Genomic DNA, 22741 nt, shown 5'->3' on the forward strand with positions numbered 1-22741 from the left:
TTGCGAGGAGTGTGTGTGTGTGTTTGTGTGTGTGTGTTTGTGTGTGTGTGTTTGTGTGTGTGTGTTTGTGTGTGTGTGTTTGTGTGTGTGTGTGTGTGTGTGTGTGTGTGTGTGTGTGTCTGTGTGTGGGGGGGGGGGGGGGGGGGGGTGTTTGTGGGGATTAGAGTCCAAGTGAAGCAGGGCGTAGACGTTATCCCTTTGTTTAAATAACTAGCACAGCATGGTGCTGACAGACCAGTGATCATAATCGGAACAATCTGGGATTCAAACCCACTATCAGATGTTCATTTCAGCTTTCAGACGTGACTTGGTTTTTGTGCCGCTTTCCGCAATACTCCAGCAATGTTTCAGCAACATTTCAGCAATGTCACGGCAGGAAAAACCTTTAATGGGCTTCACACAATGTACCCTTGTGGGATGGAACCCAGGCGAGCACTGTAACCACTGGGCTACCCTGCCGCCCCAGAGTGTGGCTTAGTGGTTTCGTGGAGGTTTTTTGTACATGCATCAATCAAGTCAGCGAGCCTGACCATCCGATTCCGTTAGTCGCCTTTTACGACAAGCATAGTCGCCTTTTACGGCAAGCATGGGTTGCTGAAGACCTATTCTACCCCGGAATCTTCACGGGTCTCGTGGAAGTAATCTCGAGTTGTAACAATGAGTGTGTGAGTAGGCTTTTAGCAATAGTCCAGCAATATCAAGGCGGGGTACCAGAAATGGGCTTCACACATTGTACCCATGAGAGGAATCGAACCAGGGCCTTCGCCGTGACGAGCGAGCGCTTTAACCATAAGGCTAAGCCACCGCCCCTTTAACAATGAATGTAAGGGTTCATATTTTATACAGGAAAGAACATAAGCATGATACTTCATATATAAAAATAATTAGGAATGTGTTTAAATCATAAACAGACCGCCTCCGCGGTCTAGTGGTAGAGCGTCCGCCGGGAGAGCGGAAGGTCCGGGGTTCGATCCCCGGGCGCGTCATACCAAAATACATTAAAAAATGGTACTTGTTGTTACCCTGTCTGGCACTCGGCATTAAATGGCTAAAACAAGGACTGGTCGGCTCGGAGTCAGTATACTGTGTCTGAGTGGGTTATTCGTGTTAAACTGCGGCATGGTATCTCAGTGAGCTTGCACTATAAATCGGCATCAGTCCGGACTAGTACAAGCAGCCACACACGCTCGTGCATGCACGTCGCTATATAAGTGCAATAATTGTTAAACCCCATTTCACCTCACCTTAAATCATAAACAGGATACACATTTGGTGTGGTCTATCTAAACATGTTTAGGGTCTAAACACATGAAATGAGCGATCGTCTCACAGCCTAAATACCACCTTAACACAACACCCCCATAATCTAAACATGTTTAGAATATAAATATGTTCACTACAAAACGCACAAATATGCACATGGTGTATTGTCCAAACAATTGCGTTTAGCACAACTCACTCACTCACTCGCCGGACTCTGACAGTCTACAGACAACTGACAATCAAAAGCATGTTCAAGGATGCACTATTGTCTAAATCAATATTGTAAAGTGACCTGTTTGCCTCACATATACCAGTAGTAAGATACATTTTACTCCGGCTTTCTGAAACGTATTCACTTCAATTTGGCAAAGTAATTACACCTGCTAAATATGGACTATTTAGATTAACTACGCCAAAATCTATTAGAACACGATGAGAATACCTGGTATAATGTTACATTAGGTAAGCGATGGAGGTTAGCACGACAAATAGTCAACTACAGATTGTCTGGTGTCGTGTGTCTACCCAATTAAAAAAAAAAGAGCCCTCCTGAGTTCTGGTTAAAAATGTTAAACCTGGCTCGAAGTTTTTTACATTTTCAAACCAAACGACGAGGTCGTGTTTGGATCTGAGTGTGCTTTTAGCAGAGAATTCTTATGAATATGGAAAGGGTTTTGTCGCTTTTATTTACAATAACGGGCACACTTCGGAGATGGTTCCAGTCTTGGAAATACGATCACAGATTGTATTAGGCTGAAAGCCGTACAAAAGGTGACACGGGATTAACAGCTTCAGTATTTCGCCTGATTTTCTTCTAATTCTTCTATGCTTTGTGAGCTAGAGGGTGAATAAGCAATGGAAATGTGACTCTATTGATTCTGCTCCCGAGAACCGATCTGAGTGAATTCTCGGACTTTAACCATGTTATCTTGTATATGTAATGTCTCTATAATGAAAATATAATGACCTATAGTTGCGATAGTTTTACTTGTTTAAAATTTGATCGGAAAGACCTTGGAATTCTTGTCAGTTTCTTGTCAGTTTCAGTTTACAGATAAAAATAATCTTAAGGCGATCAAAGTAAAAAAGATCATGACCAAAATTAATATAACTGTCCCGTAGGAGATAGTTCTCTTATTACATGCAATCCCTACTATACCAACTGAAATGAATATTAACATCAATATCCACCACACTCTCACCTGCAACAAAAGATATTATTGAAAACAAACAGAGTGTTCACGAAACGATACGTAATGCAAAGGATTAGTATTTATTAAACAAATACAAGCAGATTGTTAATGAGCTGATGTCTTCAGAATCTATAAATAATTATACGGCAGCACACGCATAGCGCAGTGCACGTTGGTGTGATCTACTGTGTCTATATGTAAATGCTCGTGCACGATGACATGGCCTGCACAATAGGGGGCGGTAGAAAAGCAGTATTTTATTGATACATATTTTGATGAGATTCAAATTGACACATTGAATTATAACGGTGGTTACGAACTTCGAAGCATTGGTACAAGGCTGAATTTAGTGACAGTTGGTGGGGTTGGTTTTGGTGTGTGTGTAGGGGGTGGTGTGTGTGTGTGTGTGTGTGTGTGTGTGTGTGTGTGTGTGTGTGTGTGTGTGTGTGTGTGTGTGTGTGTGTGTGTGTGTGTGTGTGTGTGTGTGTGTGTTGTGTCTGGGTAATATATGTCTGTCTCTGTGTGTTGTGTGTGTGTTGTGAGTGTGTATTGTTCTGTCTGTGTGTCGTGTGTATGCTGTATGTGTGTTGTGTGTGTGATATGTCTGTCTCTGTGTGCTGTGTGTTGTTCTGTCTGTGTGTTGTGTGTGTGTGAGTGTATTGGTGTGTTGTGTTGGTTTCTGTGTGTGTGTGTGTGTGTGTGTGTGTGTGTGTGTGTGTGTGTTGATTTGGGGTTGGCTGCCTGGGGATGTCTGTGAGTATGTGTGTGTGTGTGTGTGTATGTGTGTGTGTGTTGTGTCTGGGTAATATATGTCTGTCTCTGTGTGTTGTGTGTGTGTTGTGAGTGTGTATTGTTCTGTCTGTGTGTCGTGTGTATGCTGTATGTGTGTTGTGTGTGTGGGTGTATGGGTGTGTTGTGTTTGTTTCTCTGTGTGTGTGGTGTGTGTGTATGTGTCTGTTTGTATCTGTATGTATGTGTGTGTAGTGTGTGTTGTTTGTGTTTGTGTGCGTGTTTGTGTGCTTGTGTGTGTGTGTGTGTGTGTGTGAGGGGGGTATGTGTCTGTGTGTATCGGTATGTCAATATGTGTAGTGTATGTGGGGGTTGGGGGGTGGGGGTATCTGTCTGTGTGTATCGGTATGTCTGTGTGTGTGTTGTGTGTGTAGTTCATTACAGCATGATCGGAATATTTGGTATTGTACCATCGTAAAGTACCATTCAACAATGCCCTGGCACCAACTCAATAAGTCCACTAACACTATATTTGATCCGTTCCATGCTGACAATCCCTGTGGAATCAATCATTATTATATATCCGCCATTCCATACAAGACTTGCGCATATTCACTGCTCGTCCCTCCAAGGAGCGACAATAACACAATATCCCATGACGTTTACCATACTGTCAATATTTACCAATAGACGTACACGGTGATGGATAACTTTGTACTCACCGACTGCAGATGTCGTGGCGACGGCAAACGGGAGGTGCAGAGCCCCGAGGGTGAGGTAGAGTAGGGATCGCAGCCAGCCGCACCCCATGCTTTAACTGCCCGGGGGTCACGCTCATAGATCGGTAGACGCCGCTTGTGTTGGGCAACCGTTTGTTTACCTTATCATCTGTATTAAATAAAAGCAGTTATTAGCTAAAAAAAATAGGTTCCACGTGTCTCACTAACCTTGACCCGACCCTGACACGCTTCCCCCCAAAATGTCGTCCTTGACCTTTATCTGACCTCAACCCATACCCAATAGTGGCAGCAAAAGTAGAAGCAGTAGCAAATGAAAAAATGATTGTGAAACGTGACAGGTGTGTTGTCATCCTAAGATGGCCATACTGAGTACCCATTGTTACCGATCGATACACATTTCAGCCTGAGCCTGTAGACTAAGATAACGCCAGCCGTTGCTACGCTAAACCTCCTCTTGACGGGTCGGCACATGCGCAGTGGGGTTATCTTCACACTGAACGTTGGGAACGTGTGGAATGTGTATTGAAGTCTTTGTGAGTAACGATTGCGTGATTTGCATAAAATAACAACTCTTGGTCGTCTTTGTTTGGCGGGTATGAACCTTAATAAAGAGGGTCAAACTGTATGAACGTCGGAGCTTGCGAGTATGAACCTTCACAGAATAAGGGCCAAACTGTATGAACGTCGGAGCTTGCGAGCATGGACCTTCACAGAATGAGGGCCAAACTGTATGAACGTCGGAGCTTGCGAGTATGAACCTTCACAGAGTGAGGACCAAACTGTATGAACGTCGGAGCTTGCGAGTATGAACCTTCACAGAATGAGGGCCAAACTATGAACGTCGGAGCTTGCGAGTATGAACCTGCACAGAGCGAGGGACAAACTGTATGAACGTCGGATCTTGCGAGTAAGAACTTTTACAGGATGAGGGCCAAACTGTATGAACGTCGGAGCTTGCGAGTATGAACCTCCACAGATTGAGGGCCAAACTATGAACGTCGGAGCTGGCGAGTATGAACCTTCACAGAGTGAGGGCCAAACTGTATGAACGTCGGAGCTTGCGAGTATGAACCTTCACAGAGTGAGGGCCAAACTATGAACGTCGGAGCTTGCGAGTATGAACCTGCACAGAGCGAGGGACAAACTGTATGAACGTCGGATCTTGCGAGTAAGAACTTTTACAGGATGAGGGCCAAACTGTATGAACGTCGGAGCTTGCGAGTATGAACCTCCACAGATTGAGGGCCAAACTATGAACGTCGGAGCTGGCGAGTATGAACCTTCACAGAGTGAGGGCCAAACTGTATGAACGTCGGAGCTTGCGAGTATGAACCTTCACAGAGTGAGGACCAAACTGTATGAACGTCGGAGCTTGCGAGTATGAACCTTCACAGAATGAGGGCCAAACTGTATGAACGTCGGAGCTTGCGAGTATGAACCTCCACAGATTGAGGGCCAAACTATGAACGTCGGAGCTTGCGAGTATGAACCTTCACAGAGTGAGGGCCAAACTGTATGAACGTCGGAGCTTGCGAGTATGAACCTGCACAGATTGAGGGCCAAACTATGAACGTCGGAGCTTGCGAGTATGAACCTTCACAGAGTGAGGGCCAAACTGTATGAACGTCGGAGCTTGCGAGCATGGACCTTCACAGAATGAGGGTCAAACTGTATAAACGTCGAAGCTTGCGAGTATGAACCTTCACAGAATGAGGACCAAACTGTATGAACGTCGGAGCTTGCGAGTATGAACCTGCACAGAGTGAGGGACAAACTGTATGAACGTCGGATCTTGCGAGTATGAACCTTCACAGAATGAGGGCCAAACTGTATGAACGTCGGAGCTTGCGAGTATGAACCTCCACAGAGTGAGGGCCAAATTGTATGAACGTCGGAGCTTGCGAGTATGAACTTCCGAAAACGTCTGACACAACGAGTGACAGTTTGGAGTGATACCTTATTGATGAACTGTCTGACCATTTAACGGTGACCATTTATGTGTTGAAAAGGTGTTTCGAAGACATTTTTTACAGAATGTCCTTGACTGTCAGAGTAGACATTGAGTCGAATGTGCATTCCTGAGTTAACGAGGATGAATCACCGCGTGGTGTGTTGCCATGGGGATGTAAAATACCTCAGTACAAAATTAAAGTATCTAAATAGTTATATTCAACGGTTCTGTGTTCACATATCCTAGTCCGTGGTCTTGTGGTACAGCGTCCGCCCGGAGAGCGGAAGGTCCGGGGTTCGATCAAAAGACGTTAAAAGATGGTACTTGTTGCTACCCTGTCTGGCGCTCGACATTAAGGGGCTAAAACAAGGACTAGTCGGCTCGGAGTCAGTATACTGTGTCTGAGTGGGGTATTCATGTTAAACTGCGGCATGGTATCTCAGTGAGCTAGCACTATAAATCGGTATCAGTCCGGACTAGTACAAGCAGCCACACACACACACGTGCATGCACGTCGCTATATAAGTGCAATAATCTTGGACGCGACGTTAAACCCAATTTCACCTCACCACCTCACATATCCTAGAACATTCCTTGGGAATTCCCCAGGAATGTGGAAGTCGTCCATTACTGTTTACGTGATTTCTCGAAAGAAAACATCAAAATGTATTGTTCATACGCATATGAAGTCCAATCTTATTAAAATCAGATCCTTGTTCTCGCTACCGCTAAACAAATATCTCAGGACATCCCATTAGGGGTCACGTCAGAACGACCTTTTATCCGACCGATCAGAGCGTCGCTTACCAGATCATGAAAGTGACAGTTGGATTGTGATTTCTTATCATGCAACCTCGAAAACTTAAACATGGGGTATTCCCAACGATAGTGACGGGTTTAACAACTGAATCAAGTCAATCTACACCATCTATTAGCCATTCCAGAATGTTCTTTTGTTTAGGTTTTCAAATTTCGAGAATTTGTCAAAATATGTTTCGAAGCGTAGTCGCAAATTTGAAATTAGTGCCGTAAAGCACGAGAAAGCTGCCTTCTGATTGGCTAATGTCGACCTCTTGCCGTCATTCCATTGGTCGGTCAAAGTTCGCGAAAGGTCGGTCTGACGTGACACGTAATGGGACGTCCTAAGATCTTAGTTTAGCGTTAGCGAGAACTAAGATCTGATTTTAATGCGATTGATGAAAGTCAGTTTCGAGGTCATGTGACCGACCTGTCCCCCGAAAGGTTATCCATGTATCGATCAAACGTGACAATAAAAATTGATATATATCAGAATGTTTCAAATTCAAAACTAATATTTTCGGACATTAAGGGTATCCATCTTCGCATTAATGCCATACAAGTTTGACAGGTGACGTCATATACAGATGTCACGGAGTAAAACTACATTGTGGGAGGAATGAGATAAGTAGCATTATTACAGCAATTATCTGTAATTTCCCTGATAGATCACGGGAATGGCGGGTTATGCACTCGAGTAAGAAGCATTTCTAGCTCTGTGAACGCATCTCGTCTAATTGTCAGTTCAACCGTTTCTACATTTGTCTGTCCGTTGAGCTGTCTGCCGACTATCTGTCCATGTGATTGTTAGATGTCCGTCCATTCACGTTTTATCGGTCTATTGACTTGACTGTTGAGCTGTCTGCTGACTATCTGTCCATATGATTTTTATATGTCCGTCCATTCACGTTTATCGGTACCGCCTCTTTGGTCTAGTGCGGAGAAAGGAAGGTCCGGTGTTCGACCCCGGCCGCGTCATACCAAATTACCCCAATTTAACAAGGATACTGACTCCGAGCTGACCAGTCCCTTTATCACCTTAATGCAGAGCGTCAGGCAGGGTAACAACAAGTACCATATTTTAACGTCTTTCAGTATGACGCGGCCGACAAACCAACAGCCGCAACATACCAGCCAGCCGTCATTCTACACACTGTCGGTGTTTCTAAACAAGTGACCGTCTCCGCGGTCTAGTGTTGGAGCGTCCGCCCGGACAGCGGAAGGTCCGGTGTTCGATCCCCGGCCGCGTCATACCAATAGACGTTAAACGGTGGTACTTGTTGTTACCCTGTCTGGCGCTCGGCATTAAAGGGCTAAAACAAGGACAGGTCGGCTCGGAGTCAGTATACTGTGTCGAGTGGGGTACTCATTCGTGTCTATGCGTAATAACCTGTCTGTCCATCCTCGAGTTAACTGTGATGGGACTGTTCAAATGTCTGTCCATTTTTCCATGTTCACATTTTTGAAAGATGCACAACTTACCTGCAGGTATGCCAGCAAAGCGTTCATTCTGAAGTAGGACCGGGCCATTGCCATCGACTCCGTGCTACACTTCAGCGTTCAAGCTGGTTCAATAACCGCTCAGTAAATTCACAAATAACTTTCGTTTTGACGAATGTCCTATTTTCAAACATATCCACAGAACACATCTAGAATACATCTAGCCCAAACAACATATTATTAGACATTGAAAGGTACAGATAGTTTGTGTGGAATGTATTCAATGCATTCAACTCGTTTAAACCCACAGAAAGGTCTCGGCCGTAAAAGATTGAAAATTTTATTATAAATTGTATATTTATATACTTATCCTATCTCACACTATGCATCTCTTTTTCTTCTTTCGATTCTGAGTGGAAACGTATCTGAAATAAAAGTTTCCAGCTTCTAAAGTTAATTAACCCTGTCATACCTCACATCGTCACGGTCACCTCCCAGATCTGGGTCATGCGCGCTATGCATGCTGGTTGACCTTCTTGCACTGATCACGTGTCTATCCCAGTCAACTCATTCTCTTTCAAGAGCATATAGACTAAGGAATTGCGATGTGGGGATGGACGGGTGGGCATATAACGTGTGAGATAGGATAAGTATATAAATATACAATTTATAATAAAATTTTCAAATTTTTAAACTTATCCTATCTCACACTATGCATTTTATCCCACGGTTGGATGGTGGGGCGCAACTCCCTTGTCTATAGATCACAACCGTAGGATATTTACCAGGAAGCTGGAACTTAACAGTGGTACAATACTTAATACAGTAACACAGTTAAGTGTCGTAAGACAACAAAAAACAACAACAAAAAACAACAACTCGTAGACAGGATAAGAAGAACACTCTCAAAGAATGTTGAGATCCTGATACGTGAACAACTGAAACACAATAAGTCGGGTACAACATGTGTAACATGTTCAAACGTAATCAAGCGTAATCGCATGTCTAAAACGAACGAGTACGACTTATATTCGAGAGAGTATACATCCAGTCGTCGAATCTACAAGACGGGGTATTCCTATCTCCAGAGGACGATAGGTTGGACCCGCTCGGCATCTCTTTTATCGCTTCGTCAAACCCTCAATCATGTCAGTGATTGAATCGATGGGTAAAAAACGAGAAGAGGAAACGATCAACAATATCCACAAAAGGATCATCAATCCGTTACTCAACACACATACCTAAAGTAGAGGTGTTTGAAATAAGGGATCGGGACACCGAAATCGGCCGCGTCTAATGACGACTTCGAGTTGAAGACCAAGATCTCTACAGACGAGTGATTATACCCTCCAACCGGATACTCAGTCTGGGAAGCCCGAATGAATACAATAAACACCAATAATCATGACAAATGTTTATTATAAATAGAGATGGATGTAATGTAATGAAAATCTGGTTATACATCTCCCTATCTGCGCAGGTGTGTCTTTGAGATCTGTTGTGCGAGTACCAAGGGTCCAAACTGCTGAAGGCCTTGAACGTCCGTCACTGAGATGTCTCGGAGGTAATGGGAAGCGAACACGGTATCGGATTTCCAAAAACATCCCTCCATAATTGCGGTCAAGGAGCAATTACTGTGAAGTGCCATGGTGGAAGCGACAGCACGGGTTTCGTGAGGATTAGATGCGACTGGAGCAGGTAAGCCAGCGAAGGTGTAGGCTCGAAGGATCACTGAGCGTATCCAAAACGAGATTGTGGTACGGGATACCTCCGTAGTAGCTGCCGCAGAGAGCGGGATGAATAACCTCTTACGTAATCGACGAAGTGGTTTCCCCGCTTCCAGATAGATTCGAAGTGCACGTACCGGACACAACGATATGTCTTCGTCAGGGTTTAAGAGGGCAGTCAACGGTGGGATACTGAATAGTCGATCGGGTTGACCAGGGAGTTGATTTTTGGCGATGAAATCCCATCGTTGTCCCAAAAATACTTTCCCATGTGCGGTTCGTTCGAAACGCACTCTGTTGACGTCTAAAGCGTGAATTTCACTCACTCGAGCCGCCGTTGCAAGGGCCAGAAGGAAAACTGTCTTCAAAGAAATGTGTTCGAAATCTTTCTCGGCGAGAGGTTCGTACTCGGCCGACGTTAGATGGCGAAGTATGATGTTTAGATCCCAAGTTGGTGGTCGAAAACGGGATGTTTGGTCCGCCAACTTGTACGATCTGATCAATGATTGTAATTCGGCGATTGTTGAAATCTTAGTGCCCGTTGTAGTTGCGATGACAGAATTGATCGCAGCTAAATAGGTAGCTAGAGTCGAACCTTTTAGTTTACGAGATGATCGAAGATAGTGAAGGTATTCAGCAATTTGTTGCGGGGATGCCGTGGCAGGTGTGGAAATGTCATGTGAATGACAAAACGATTCAAATGCCTTCCATTTATGGTCATATAGTGCTTTAGTAGATGACCTGTGCGCCCCCGCAATGGTCTTGGCCACTCGTTCAGAATAACCCTTAGCTATCAATAATTTCTGTAAATGCGCCAAACGCATAGATTGAGGGTTGTTGGCGACGGATGACGGAGCTGAGAGTGTGGTTGATGCAGAAGATCGTCCCTTAGAGGTAGATGGTAAAACTTTCTGTCTGCGAGACGAATGAGCGGTATGAACCAACTGCGTGTTGGCCAGAAGGGCGCGACCAAAAGTAGAGTGAGGCGATTGGTCGTTGATATCTTCTGTAGAACCCGATGTAGAATGCCGGTTGGGGGAAAGGCGTAAGCATGTAGTCCTTCCCATGGGATTGCTAACGCATCGTGGTCCCAGGCTAGGGGGTCTGGGATAGGAGATACGAACTGGGATAGCTGAGTATTGAAGCGGGTTGCGAAGAGGTCGACGTCTGGGCACGGAAATAACTGGCAAATCCACTGAAAAATCACAGGATGTAGACGCCATTCCGTGGGAGATGGTTTGTCGGGTCGGGACAGGGAGTCGGCTATGACGTTGGCGATGCCGGGAATATGTCTCGCTCGAACTTGAATGTTGAGTGAGTCGATCAGTTTGAAGAAGTCGAGTGCTAGAGATAGAAGTGACGTTGACTTGGTAGATCCCATCTTGTTTATGTACCACACGACCGATAGGTTGTCTGACTGAATCATTAGTGTGGAGGACTGAAGGAGTGTTGACAAATGAGACACTGCCAGAATCACTGCTTTGAATTCTAGATTGTTGATGTGAAGCTGGCTTTCTTCTAATGACCACCGCCCTGCCACTTGTAGGTCTTGGCAATGAGCTCCCCATCCGACGGTTGAGGCGTCGACGAACAGGTGGAGGGTCGGGCTGAATGGTTGCAAGGAGACTCCTTCGCAGACATTTGATGGAGTTAACCACCATTTGAGGTGTGGGTGTAGATGGTTTGGAAGAGATATTAGAACCTGACAATCGTCGTCCTGAAGGAAGGGCTTGAGGAAGCACTGGATTGGCCGTAAGTGAAGTTGACCTCTCTTGGTGAGGGCTTGTGCTGATGTTAGGAGACCGAGAAGTTGTTGCCATTGACATAAGGAAATTGGCTATTTGAGTGCCAATGGAACGAGGCGTTGGATTTTCTCCCAACGATCTTGGGGTACAAACATCTTGCCCAGACTCGTGTCGAAGAGGGCTCCGATGAACTGGAGACGTTGTGTTGGAATAGTTTCGGACTTTTTTGGGTTGATGATCCAACCTAGTTGATGAAGTAGGCGTTGAGAGAAATCGAGGTGATGAAGTAGAGTGTTCGAATCCTTGTTGGCTTGAATGCAGTCGTCGATGTACGTTTCGAAGACGATGCCTCGAGTGTGTAGGAACTTGACGATGGGTTTTGTGAGGCGAGTAAATAGCCACGGGGCCGAAGAAATTCCAAATGGGAGCACTCGCCATTGGTAGTGTTGGCCTAGGAACACAAACCGAAGAAAATGGCGGTGCTCTGGCAGGATAGGGACGTGTAAGTACGCTTCTTGTATATCTAGGCTGATCATGAAGTCGCAGGGATGAATAATCGTTCGTAGTAGAGCGATTGATGTCATGCGAAAGTGTGGAGGAGTCTCTAGGTATAGTTTGTTGAAGGTTTTCATGTTGAAGATGAGACGTAGTTGAGGACTGTTTTTCTTGGGAACCAGAAAAATTGGAGAATAGAACCCTGGTGTCATTGGCTGAGTGCCCAGACGCTCTATTGCGTTCTTTACAAGTAACGTGTTTATGGTGTCTATGAGAACTGGAAGTTGTTTGGCTGGATACAGATGTTGAGGCGGTTTGCACGTCGTTGGAGGTGTGGTGGCAAGAGGTAGAGGATAACCTGTTTGTAGGAGACGAGACACATATGGGTCGTCTAGGATGGTCCAGTTTAAAGCGAACGTGCCTAGTCTTCCGCCTACGGGAGACGAGAAAATCGGAATGGCTGGAGTTGGAAGGTCCCAGTCGTTCTGCTGTTGTAGTGAGTCATTTGTGGTTAGTGTCTCCTGGCTTAGGAGAGTTAGTGTTTCCTTTAGTCACTGAAAAGGAGACGGTGCGTCCGCCTGATTTCCCTCCTCGCTGATGTTGGCGTGCTCGGCCACGGCCACGAAAAGAAGCAGACCTATTACTCAAAACTTCTCTAAGGTCTTGTTGAGAAGGAGTAAAGGTTGGTCGTCTCCGGTCTTTCCTTTGTTCTTCCAGTTGATTTTTCTGGAGACGAAGTAAGTCAACAGTGACTTGCAGGGAAGTGTCTCTTTGGACTTCATGGGCGACCTCCTGTATGCGCCCAGCAAAAAGGGAGGGTGTTGACCATGGCATTTGGTTCAGCCTGTTCTTGAATTGATCATCCCATGAGCAATGTTGTAACACCCCCCGTCTACGAAGAGAAGTGATAGATCCCGCATGGTGAGCAAGGAGGTCTAGTATAGCTGTCGTTTTATCCTGGATGAGGGTCACAGCACCTCGAATACAGGATTCTTCCGAGGAAGATGCATGAGCTAGAGCCGACGAAAGTGCTTCAGTTGCTGATAAAATAGTGGAGACCAACGGGAGGGTCCTTCGAACAGTGTTGTCGAGGTGAACGAGATCCCTGTCATCCACTGAAGAAGCTGAGTACGGACGCTTAGGAGCTAATGTTGCGATGTCACCATCTAGTTCGGGAGAAATCGTAGACAAGCCATGAGTCCCTGCATCCGCCAATACAAAGCGTGGAGATTGAAGCCGATCACGAAGACGGCGAAAGGATCCAAATGCTTTGTCTAAATTGGTGGCCATATCCTGTAGGACTGGTCTCGGAGGGAGTGTGATGTTCGGCGACGAGGCTGAAGGCACAACAAATGACGATAAAGTGTCCTCCGTTGAAGTGCTTTTTAACAATTGTAACTTATCTGCTATCCAGATAAGTACAGTGATCGGATCCGCTATGTCGAAGCTCCCAGAAGAGGAAGCTGGGGAGGTATAGTGGTCTGATGACTCTGATTCTGGTGGTTGATCCACTGAAAGGGATGTAATGGGTGTAGATAGAGGTACCGTAGTTGGTACAGCAGGTGCCGGTTGGGGAAGACATGCTGCTGTTACAGCCTGTAACAGAGAACGAATCTGTTCTGCTGGAATAGCAGAAAGTTCGCTAGGGATCCATGATGTAGGGATAGCTTGAGATGGAGCTTGTGATGTTGCAGGAGTCTGTGATTCAGAGGAAACAGGAGGGCGTCGAACCGGAGGTGGCGATGGGGAGCCGGTACGACGAGTAGGTTAAGTAGAACTCTGCCTATCTTTAGGTGAAGGACATCTACTAACGGTAGCTGATCTGAGTGGTCTATCTCTATGTCGCCGAGGAGAATCCTCATGACGAGAAGAGGAAATGTAGCTTGACCGATAAGGTCTGTAATCTGGATCATGAGGATACCCATGCCATGGAGGGTGGGGATTCCTGTAGTGTGGGTATCGTTCCAACTCGTGTGCGTAGGCACTATATGAAGTAGTGTTCCATGGGTAATCACCACGTTCATGAAAATCAAAAGTGTGAGGGTAATCTCTTAGTCGAAAGTCCGGATGGGTGAGTGAAGGAGAAGATCGAGACATGTAGGATGAATGGCTAATAGACTCGTTGTAGCGTTCATCCTCCGAGCCTAGACGTGATGGGTCTGAATAGTCTCTTCGTGAGACATGATAAGGGGATGAGCGATAATCCGCTCGCCTGTCATAAGACGAGTCACGATCTGTAGGTGAACGTCGCATATCAGGGGAGTCTCTCGAATGTCTCCGTTCCTTGGAGGTTTTATGAACTCCCGTGTCCCGTTGAACCTCCTTTGAAGTGTGTCGATACTTAGGAGTCCGTATGTCCTTCGAAGTTCGGTTCGATGATGTTCGTTGAACCTCAGAGGTTCGACGAGGCTCGAATTCTCTTTTGTTTGTCCGAAGATGTACGATTCGAACGTGACTGTCGCACCTCGGGAGTACAGCGACGTTCGGAGGTTCGACGATGTTCGAATGTTCGACGAGGTTCGGATGTTTGACGAGGTTCGGAGGGTCGGTTATGTTCGGAGGTGCGATGAGGTTCGGAGGTTCGATGAGGTTCGGAGGTTCGAGGTTCGGAGGTTCGGAGGTTCGGAGGTTCGAAGTTCGGAGGATCGAGGTTCGGAGGCCCGATGTTCGTAGGTTCGAGGTTCGGAGGTTCGGAGGTTCGGAGGTTCGGGGGTCCAAGTTCGGAGGTTCGGTGTTCAGAGGTTCGAGGTTCGGAAGTACGAGGAACCTTCGATGGTGGGATGTTCGGTGAATCATCTCGGTGTCGAGAGTGAGAAGTCCGTTGGTCCCAGTCTGAATGCCGATCCCCCGATGATTGCACTGAATAAAGTGCACTGACTGTCGATGCTAGTCGATCCCGGGACGAATGTCTATCGTCTTGTGAATCCTCTTTGGAATGGGAGGTTCGTGAACCTTGATCCGATGAGTCGTCATACGACTCCTGGTCTTGAGAGGATCGATCCTGCGAAGATCGTTGTATGGGAGATTTCGAACGACGGACCGAACTTATAGGGTCGACCGAGGTACCAGTACCATGTGTACCCTCCGAAGGTAAAACAGGAGCGAGCTCCCTGTTAGTCGTAGAACACGACGAGTCGAAAGTACGAACCTCGGTCGGGTTGGATACGTTGGCTGACGTAAGCCGGTCATCCACACTCGTGTCTAACGAGAGGACTCGTCGAATGTCCGAGTCTCGGGATGTGGAGGGTAGGTTCGGCTTTGAAGGTGGATTCGTGGATACCTTAGACATGTCGTCTGTGAGAAAAGAGTCAGAGACCCCCTCATCGTCTAACGAGATCATGGGACCAGTTTGATCCCGAGTATTCTGGCCCGCCTGTGAGGGTGATCGGGTCGATCTCGCTTTCTTGACCGGTGTTTTCTTGGCTTTCGTGGATTTTTCTGCAGTCTTAGAGAGACGATCTGACACCCGACGCCGACATTTATGCAGGTACAGTTTGAAGGATTCATCTGGTAGATCGGAGCAGAGCTCGCAACGCTCTAATAAACTGCATAATCCACGACAATCCGAACATTGGGCATGAGGGTCAGACGGAGAGAAAACACGTCGGCACAAAGTGCAGACAGGTCTCCGTGTAGACTGCTCGTCCATTATGATGAATAACTATCCCAAACAGGGATATAAGTAAATTTGCAGGCAATTAGACGACAAAAATATGAAGATCGCTTGCAAGGGAAAAGAAAAACCCAAAATGGATTCCTGTAATAACACGTCACCACTGCGTGGCGATTTGAAAGAGAATGAGTTGACTGGGATAGACACGTGATCAGTGCAAGAAGGTCAACCAGCATGCATAGCGCGCATAACCCAGATCTGGGAGGTGACCGTGACGATGTGAGGTATGACAGGGTTAATTAACTTTAGAAGCTGGAAACTTTTATTTCAGATATGTTTCCACTCAGAATCGAAAGAAGAAAGAGAGATGCACAGTGTGAGATAGGATAAGTTTAAAAATTAAGCCATTATACATCTTGTAAGCTTCTGAAAACGTGTCTCCTGGTAGTGGTTGGGATCGCCAATTTTACAAAATGTGTTTTTGGATAATCAAAACAAAAACACTTTTGTCAATAATTTCTGGCTATTTTGTCTCAAAGTCCACAAATCCGAATCTACAAACGTCCACATTTGACACTTGATATTTCTTTAAAAGATCGTCTTCAGTGAAATGACTGCTGAATACTGCTGTGTTTGTTTAAATTGTGTCTTAGAACCAATATGTTCAGCAGACGACACCATCTTAACGCAGCAGACGACACATCTCAAGTGGAAGCGGGCGTCAGCGCTCGTGGCCATAACACAGCTTCAGCGATTCCATCAAGTCGGTTACCATAGCAATGCGATAAACAAGAGACTCGGGGGAAAAAACTATGTTGTTCCCAACCAAAGAATATGCATGGAACGCAAAAACATTTAAACCTATATAAAGATATCTCGACGATCTTATCCCTCATTAGAAGCGTTAATTGGACCAATGATATATTGGTTACCGCATTGAATATGCAACCTTTCATTATGTGCCTAGAGGTAGCATGTGCCATAGAACGTATTTGTTCTTGTTAGACTTCGTCCAAATCACAAGAAAAAAAAAAATCTAACAAGGCGGGATTGTCGATCGTTGAATTAACATGGCCAAAGCGAAAATGTTCATTTTCTTGGTCGTGTTCGTTGTAAATGTATGGAAGGACAGTCGCGGATGGTGTGCCCGGGTTCTGTCTTAATGATTCGGAAGGTGGGTGTCATTTAACCAGGTTTCTGATCAGATGGGGTGAGTGAGTATGGTTTTACGCCGCCTTTAGCTATATTCCAGCAATATCACGGCGGGGGACACCAGGAATGGGCTTCACACATTATACCCATGTCGGGAATCGAACTCGGGTCTTCGGCGTGACGAGCGAACGCTTTAACCACTAGGCTACCCGACCGCCCCTCTGATCAGATGACTGCATGAACCCGGCAGTGTTCAAGATTGCGTTTTCTTAAATTAACTTATTTTATTAGAAAGCTACTCGATAAATCACAAAGAACAATGAAGAGCGGTTTACTTCACGATAAAACATTGTTCTATTATAACGTTATTTATGGAGATTCGAACATACGCTCGTAACATTCGTGACCAACTCGTGTTATTCCGGGACAAGCCGAATAGCGACTCGTGCCCCTCTCGTGGCCATTTTTGCGACCGGGTTCCGTCTTGGCGCAAACGGGCATACCTAAAACAATTGTCAACTCGTTGTGTAATGGTTCACACATATTTCCCCGTATATTATATATATTTCAGATGCAATTTAAAGCAGATCTGAACATGTGGGATTATACAGTATGTTTGAACACATTTAACTGTGTCTTGGGTATATTTTTAGATGCAAGACATATGTAAAATCAAATATTATTTCTGAGGGATTCTTTGACGATGAACTTGAAATCATACGCGCATTCTGATTGGTTTAATCGTATTTTCGCACATATCATTCATCGATGGGGGACGAGTCTTCTTGCAGGTTACGGAAAGGGGCGAGTAGTGACGAATGACGCTCGTAACTTGATGACGACGTATATTGGATGACGTTATTTTTGAAAGGGAAGTGTCGAGTGAGCTGTTTCCCATAGATGCAGCTGGGAAACGCAGATAAACGCGATGGACGAACGATCGCATCCAAAAGCGGAAGAGATATCACAATCAGGCGTGGGAGAAAAGGTACAGGTAATCGTCGTTAGGATTGTGAGAAATACATGGGGAAATATATGCGGGTAATACCCACCTGTGCATAACCTGAGGTGAGAAGAAATGAAATAGGGGCGAACCATTTGATATTTAGGGGTGATGGAGGGGCTTGAGTGAGTAGTAGAGTCAGGTTCATTCTTTATTTTTAGAAGCTGAGGTTGTTTTTTCGTCATAAAAGAGAGAGGAGATTATTTTTATGTCCCATTTCAAATTCAACATAAGGAAAGAATGTCACAAATGTTCTCACTGTTCACTAAAACAGTGCAGATGTAGGTGATTTTAAAACGGTACATTGGATATAACAGTATAATAACCATTTTTATCTAATAAAGGACAATTTTTACAACGCCGTTTTAGGAAAAGAAAAGTGTGCAGTTTTCTTCAGAATGGCAGAAAACTGGTCAACTTGACATGTTTGTACCCTCAACTGCTCGAGGAATGTACTTATCAATTACTGAGATTGTGGATTATGGACATAAATAGCATAACGTTTGATCTCCCAAACAATCAAAACAATTCGCTAAGTAATGAACGTACTACAGTACGCAGATCAATGGAACTTGAGTTTGAAGTGAATCTTTGGCTGCACTTACAGCATTCCAGCTTTCAAAGACATGGGTATAAAAGGAACGACGTGCTGTTCATTCACACCCAAACCGCATTCGTGACCAACTCGTGTTATTCCGAGACAAGCCGAATAGCGTTACGGAAAGGGGCGAGTGGTGACGAATGACCCAAATCGTTGGACAGTACAATGCTATTATTAACCCCACAACAGAAAGTACATGGTATGATAGTACGAGTTTTGGCTGTAGAAGAATGATAGTCACCAGGCGCATAGCCTGATTCAGGCAGTGAGTGAGTGAGTTTGATTTTATGCCGCTTTTAGCAATATTCCAGCAATATCACGGCGGGGGACATCAGAAATGGGCTTCACACATTGTACCCATGTCGGGAATCGAACTCGGGTCTTCGGCGTGACGAGCGAACGCTTTATCCACTAGGCTACCCGACCGCCCCTTATTCAGGCAGACTGGGCGAAAGACAGACATGCCTAGGAGTGGCAGACCTCCTGTTAGCGCCACACAGGAAACTTTAATTGTGTATCCTCCATCTGAGGAATGACGTTATCACTGTGACGTCATCAGCTGGGGTCATCCTGTCAGTCGCTGGACAGTGTCCTGAAGACTGTGTCGGTACAATATCAGATCTTGCATGATCCCCATGGGGGGCGTACACAATACTGACTGACATTTTTTCTGTAGGATTTAAGGGAGTTTCATTCTGATTCCAGTCTGGATGGTTGATCGAATACTGAACAACTGTGGACAAAATGCCTTATTTCTTTGTTCTCATTCATGGCATAACGTGAATTCATGTATTTTGACAACACAAGTTCATGTATGTTTATGTTGTATTGTTTGTGCTGTATTGTTTGTGTTCTAGTGTTTGTGTTGTATTGTTCATGTTGTATTGTTTATGTTGTATTGTTTGTGTTCTATTGTTTGTGTTGTATTGTTTGTGTTGTATTGTTCATGTTGTATTGTTTGTGTTCTATTGTTCATGTTGTATTGTTTGTGTTGTATTGTTTATGTTGTATTGTTTGTGTTGTATTGTTTGTGTTGTATTGTTCATGTTGTATTGTTCATGTTGTATTGTTTGTGTTCTATTGTTCATGTTGTATTGTTTGTGTTCTATTGTTCATGTTGTATTGTTTGTGTTGTATTGTTCATGTTGTATTGTTTGTGTTGTATTGTTTATGTTGTATTGTTTGTGTTCTATTGTTTGTGTTGTATTGTTCATGTTGTATTGTTTGTGTTGTATTGTTTGGTTTGACTTTTTCGTCTTAGAAACACACTTTTATACACACTATTATGCATAATATAATTTCAAAAACTTATACTTGTACTCATTATACAAAGACTATAACACCATCCTTCGTAGGTTCCACGTGAGCTGGTAGTTGTTTGAAAACAAGGAAGCGTAGATAACTTAAGACTGTTATACTCAGATATGGAACCAAAGTCTCCCCAGAGCCTCGTAAAGTGGGGGACGTACTTCCTGTCAATAAGTGATTATTGATATCAATAATTGATGTTCTCACAACCCGCGAGTGATTAAATATGCTCGATCAATATTTCATATTACAAATATTAGTTTCATGAATATTAAGAAATTTCTTTATCTCAAAGCGCATGGGCGGACAATCGAACGAGGACAACAAATCCCATTTAGCCAACAAACTTTCGCCCCATTTTATGTCCTCCGAACAATGGCTAAAACCCTGGCGCTGTGCATGGTAATATTCCGTGTTGCTAAAACGTGACATTGGCACTCTCGTAGGATTGTAGATCATAGTTGACATGAGTCTTTATTACTGACAACATTATACACCTTGCTGCACCAAGGTCACAATTACATATAACGCTGCCATTTAGAAATGTCGACAAACAAGGGCAGTCAAAAATAACCTGTGGTGCCAAACTAGATACGTGTGGGACAAAAATAAAAACTAAATCTATATATATATAGTATCTGTAACATACAATAATCCGTCTTTAATGAATTCAATATTATTTTCTTCAAAGTGTTCTGGTCGTTTTGATGCAGTTTGGGAAATCACCGAGATTACAAATTACGATGCATCTCGTGGTCTTATTGTAGATGTTTAATCATATCATCTATTTGACTTACCGTATTCGACGTAATAAGCGCCCCGCTCTGATAAGCGCCCACGGCGATATTTGCTAATATATTGGCTAGTGAACAATCCCAATTGGCACCCTTCTGATTGATCAATGTACACAAGACTTATTTTTTCGCGTATAATACGCACTCGTGTGTTATATGCACCCTTAATTATGGGCAATTAAATTCTGGAAAAGTATATCTGTCGCACATAAACATTTCAAGCTGTCAGCAAAAACCACGAAACTTATGTTTCAACCCTGTGTTTTTTCAAGTAATATTCTAATAAGAGGCACCTAATTTTGAGAGCGCCCTGAGCGATTATTACGTCGAATACGGTAATAATAACAAAACGAAACATCTAAAGGCCACATTATTTTTAAATTTTGGTTTTCGAAACCGTCGACTCCCTAAAAGACAATTGTGAAAAAATGAAAAGATGTGTCTGTTATACTCCGCCGACCAAGTTTTTTTCTTAAAACCCCTCATATACTGTCGCTATCAGTTTAAATATATTGAAGTCAGAGCATCCTCTCCGCAGCAGGTAACAGTTGGAAAGAATTGCTAGATTTGGGAAAGTGTAGATTCAAGAATCTGTTTTTAGCATTAAAACAGCCAATCCAGACTAGATATGTGTTGTTGTTCACACTTCCCCCCTGCCTACTTAACATTTGAGGAACAAAACATATTAGTATTTGAAATTGGAATTTTTAATTCTGTTTTTTCGGCAGTGGACATATTACCCAGAACCAAACCCAGTTATATCTTTGAGAGAGTGAATAGGATTTTTTGGCAGCTGTTAGCATTAATCCAGCCATATCACAGCCACAAACTTACCTCACCGCCGTCACAATTCAGATGCTCCCGTGAAGAATTGATCTTCAGCAACCCATGCTTGTCGTAAGAGGCGACTAACGGAATCGGGTGGTCAGGCTCGCTTACTTGGTTGATGCATGTCATCGTATCCCAATTGCGTGGATTGATGCTCATGACGTCAATAACTGGATTGTCTGGTCCAGACTCGTTTATTTACAGACCGCCGTCATATGACTGGAATGTTGCTGAGTGCACACCAAACAACAACCAATATTTAGAGGAGCATTGATCTTCAGGAATTCCGGGTAAAGTGAACACCCTGTTCCGCTTTGCCTGGACAATCTAAACCATTCAGTATATATGTCCAAACGACCATGTTAATATATAGTTACATTTCTCCCGTCGTATACCATGCCTGAGTGTTGGTGTGCAGGTGACCTTAGCTGTACCACGTGACAGATGCACGATAACCCGGATGTAATCTGACCCCTGCTGCCTGTCCGGGCAAATTTTCGTCACGTGATGTTTTGTTTGTTTGTTTGTTGTTTAATACCGCACTCAGCTATATTCCAGCTATATGATTGCGGTCCGTGAATAATCGAGTCAGGACAAGACGATCCTGTGATTGACATAAGGAGTATCGATCAACGCAATTGGGATACGATGCCGTGCATCAACCAGGATAGCGGACTGTATGAGAACAATGATCACGTGATCTATACCTACACTATATGAGAACAATGATCACGTGATCTATACCTACATTATATGAGAGCAATGATCACATAATACACGTTTAGACTGTGTGAGAACAGTGATCACGTAATATACATATAGACTATGTGAGTACAATGATCAAGTGATGTATACCTGGACTAACTGAGAACAATGGTCACGTGATGCATGTCTAGACTGTTTGAACAGTGATCGTCTGATACCCGTCTAGACATAGAACACATATCACCTGATACTTGTCTAGACAGAGAACACATATCACCTGATACCCGTCTAGACAGAGAAAAGTGATCACCTGATATCCGTCTAGACAGACAACAGATATAACCTGATACTTGTCTAGACAGAGAACACATATCACCTGATACCCGTCTAGACAGAGAAGAGTGATCACCTGATACCCGTCTAGACAGAGAACAGATATAACCTGATACTTGTCTAGACAGAGAACACATATCACCTGCTATCCGTCTAGACAGAGAAGAGTGATCACCTGATACCCGTCTAGACAGAGAACACATATCACCTGCTATCCGTCTAGACAGAGAACTGTATCATGTTATACGCGTCTAGACAGAGAACAGAAATAACCTGATACCCGTCTAGACATAGAACACATATCACCTGATACCCGTCAAGAG

The 22741-nt window shown here is 44.3% G+C and overlaps 2 protein-coding genes across 4 annotated transcripts in view; both read right to left on the reverse strand.

Annotated features, from left to right (window-relative positions):
• Positions 1-22741, reverse strand: part of LOC124151499 (probable G-protein coupled receptor CG31760) — an 86558-nt gene that overhangs the window by 62019 nt on the left and 1798 nt on the right. For all 3 annotated transcript variants that reach the window (XR_006863382.2, XM_046524003.2, XM_046524004.2), the window contains exon 2: positions 3908-4073. Coding sequence is in view for 2 of the 3 variants with exons in the window: in XM_046524003.2 (XP_046379959.2) it covers positions 3908-3995 (88 nt within the window). In the remaining variant the exon portion in view is untranslated. The remainder of the gene's footprint in view (positions 1-3907; positions 4074-22741) is intronic.
• Positions 14474-15730, reverse strand: LOC125384419 (proteoglycan 4-like). The gene has a single exon (XM_048403482.1). It carries the CDS (start codon positions 15728-15730, stop codon positions 14474-14476), a length of 1257 nt encoding a protein of 418 aa, XP_048259439.1.

The sequence above is a fragment of the Haliotis rufescens genome, unplaced genomic scaffold, assembly GCF_023055435.1.
Source record: "Haliotis rufescens isolate VD_foot unplaced genomic scaffold, xgHalRufe1.0.p SCAF_3, whole genome shotgun sequence".
Classification (NCBI taxonomy): domain Eukaryota; kingdom Metazoa; phylum Mollusca; class Gastropoda; order Lepetellida; family Haliotidae; genus Haliotis; species Haliotis rufescens.

Bases quoted from the DNA above. Each gene is read 5' to 3' on its own strand.
- LOC125384419 (XM_048403482.1), bottom strand. From the start codon at position 15,730: ATGGACGAGCAGTCTACACGGAGACCTGTCTGCACTTTGTGCCGACGT.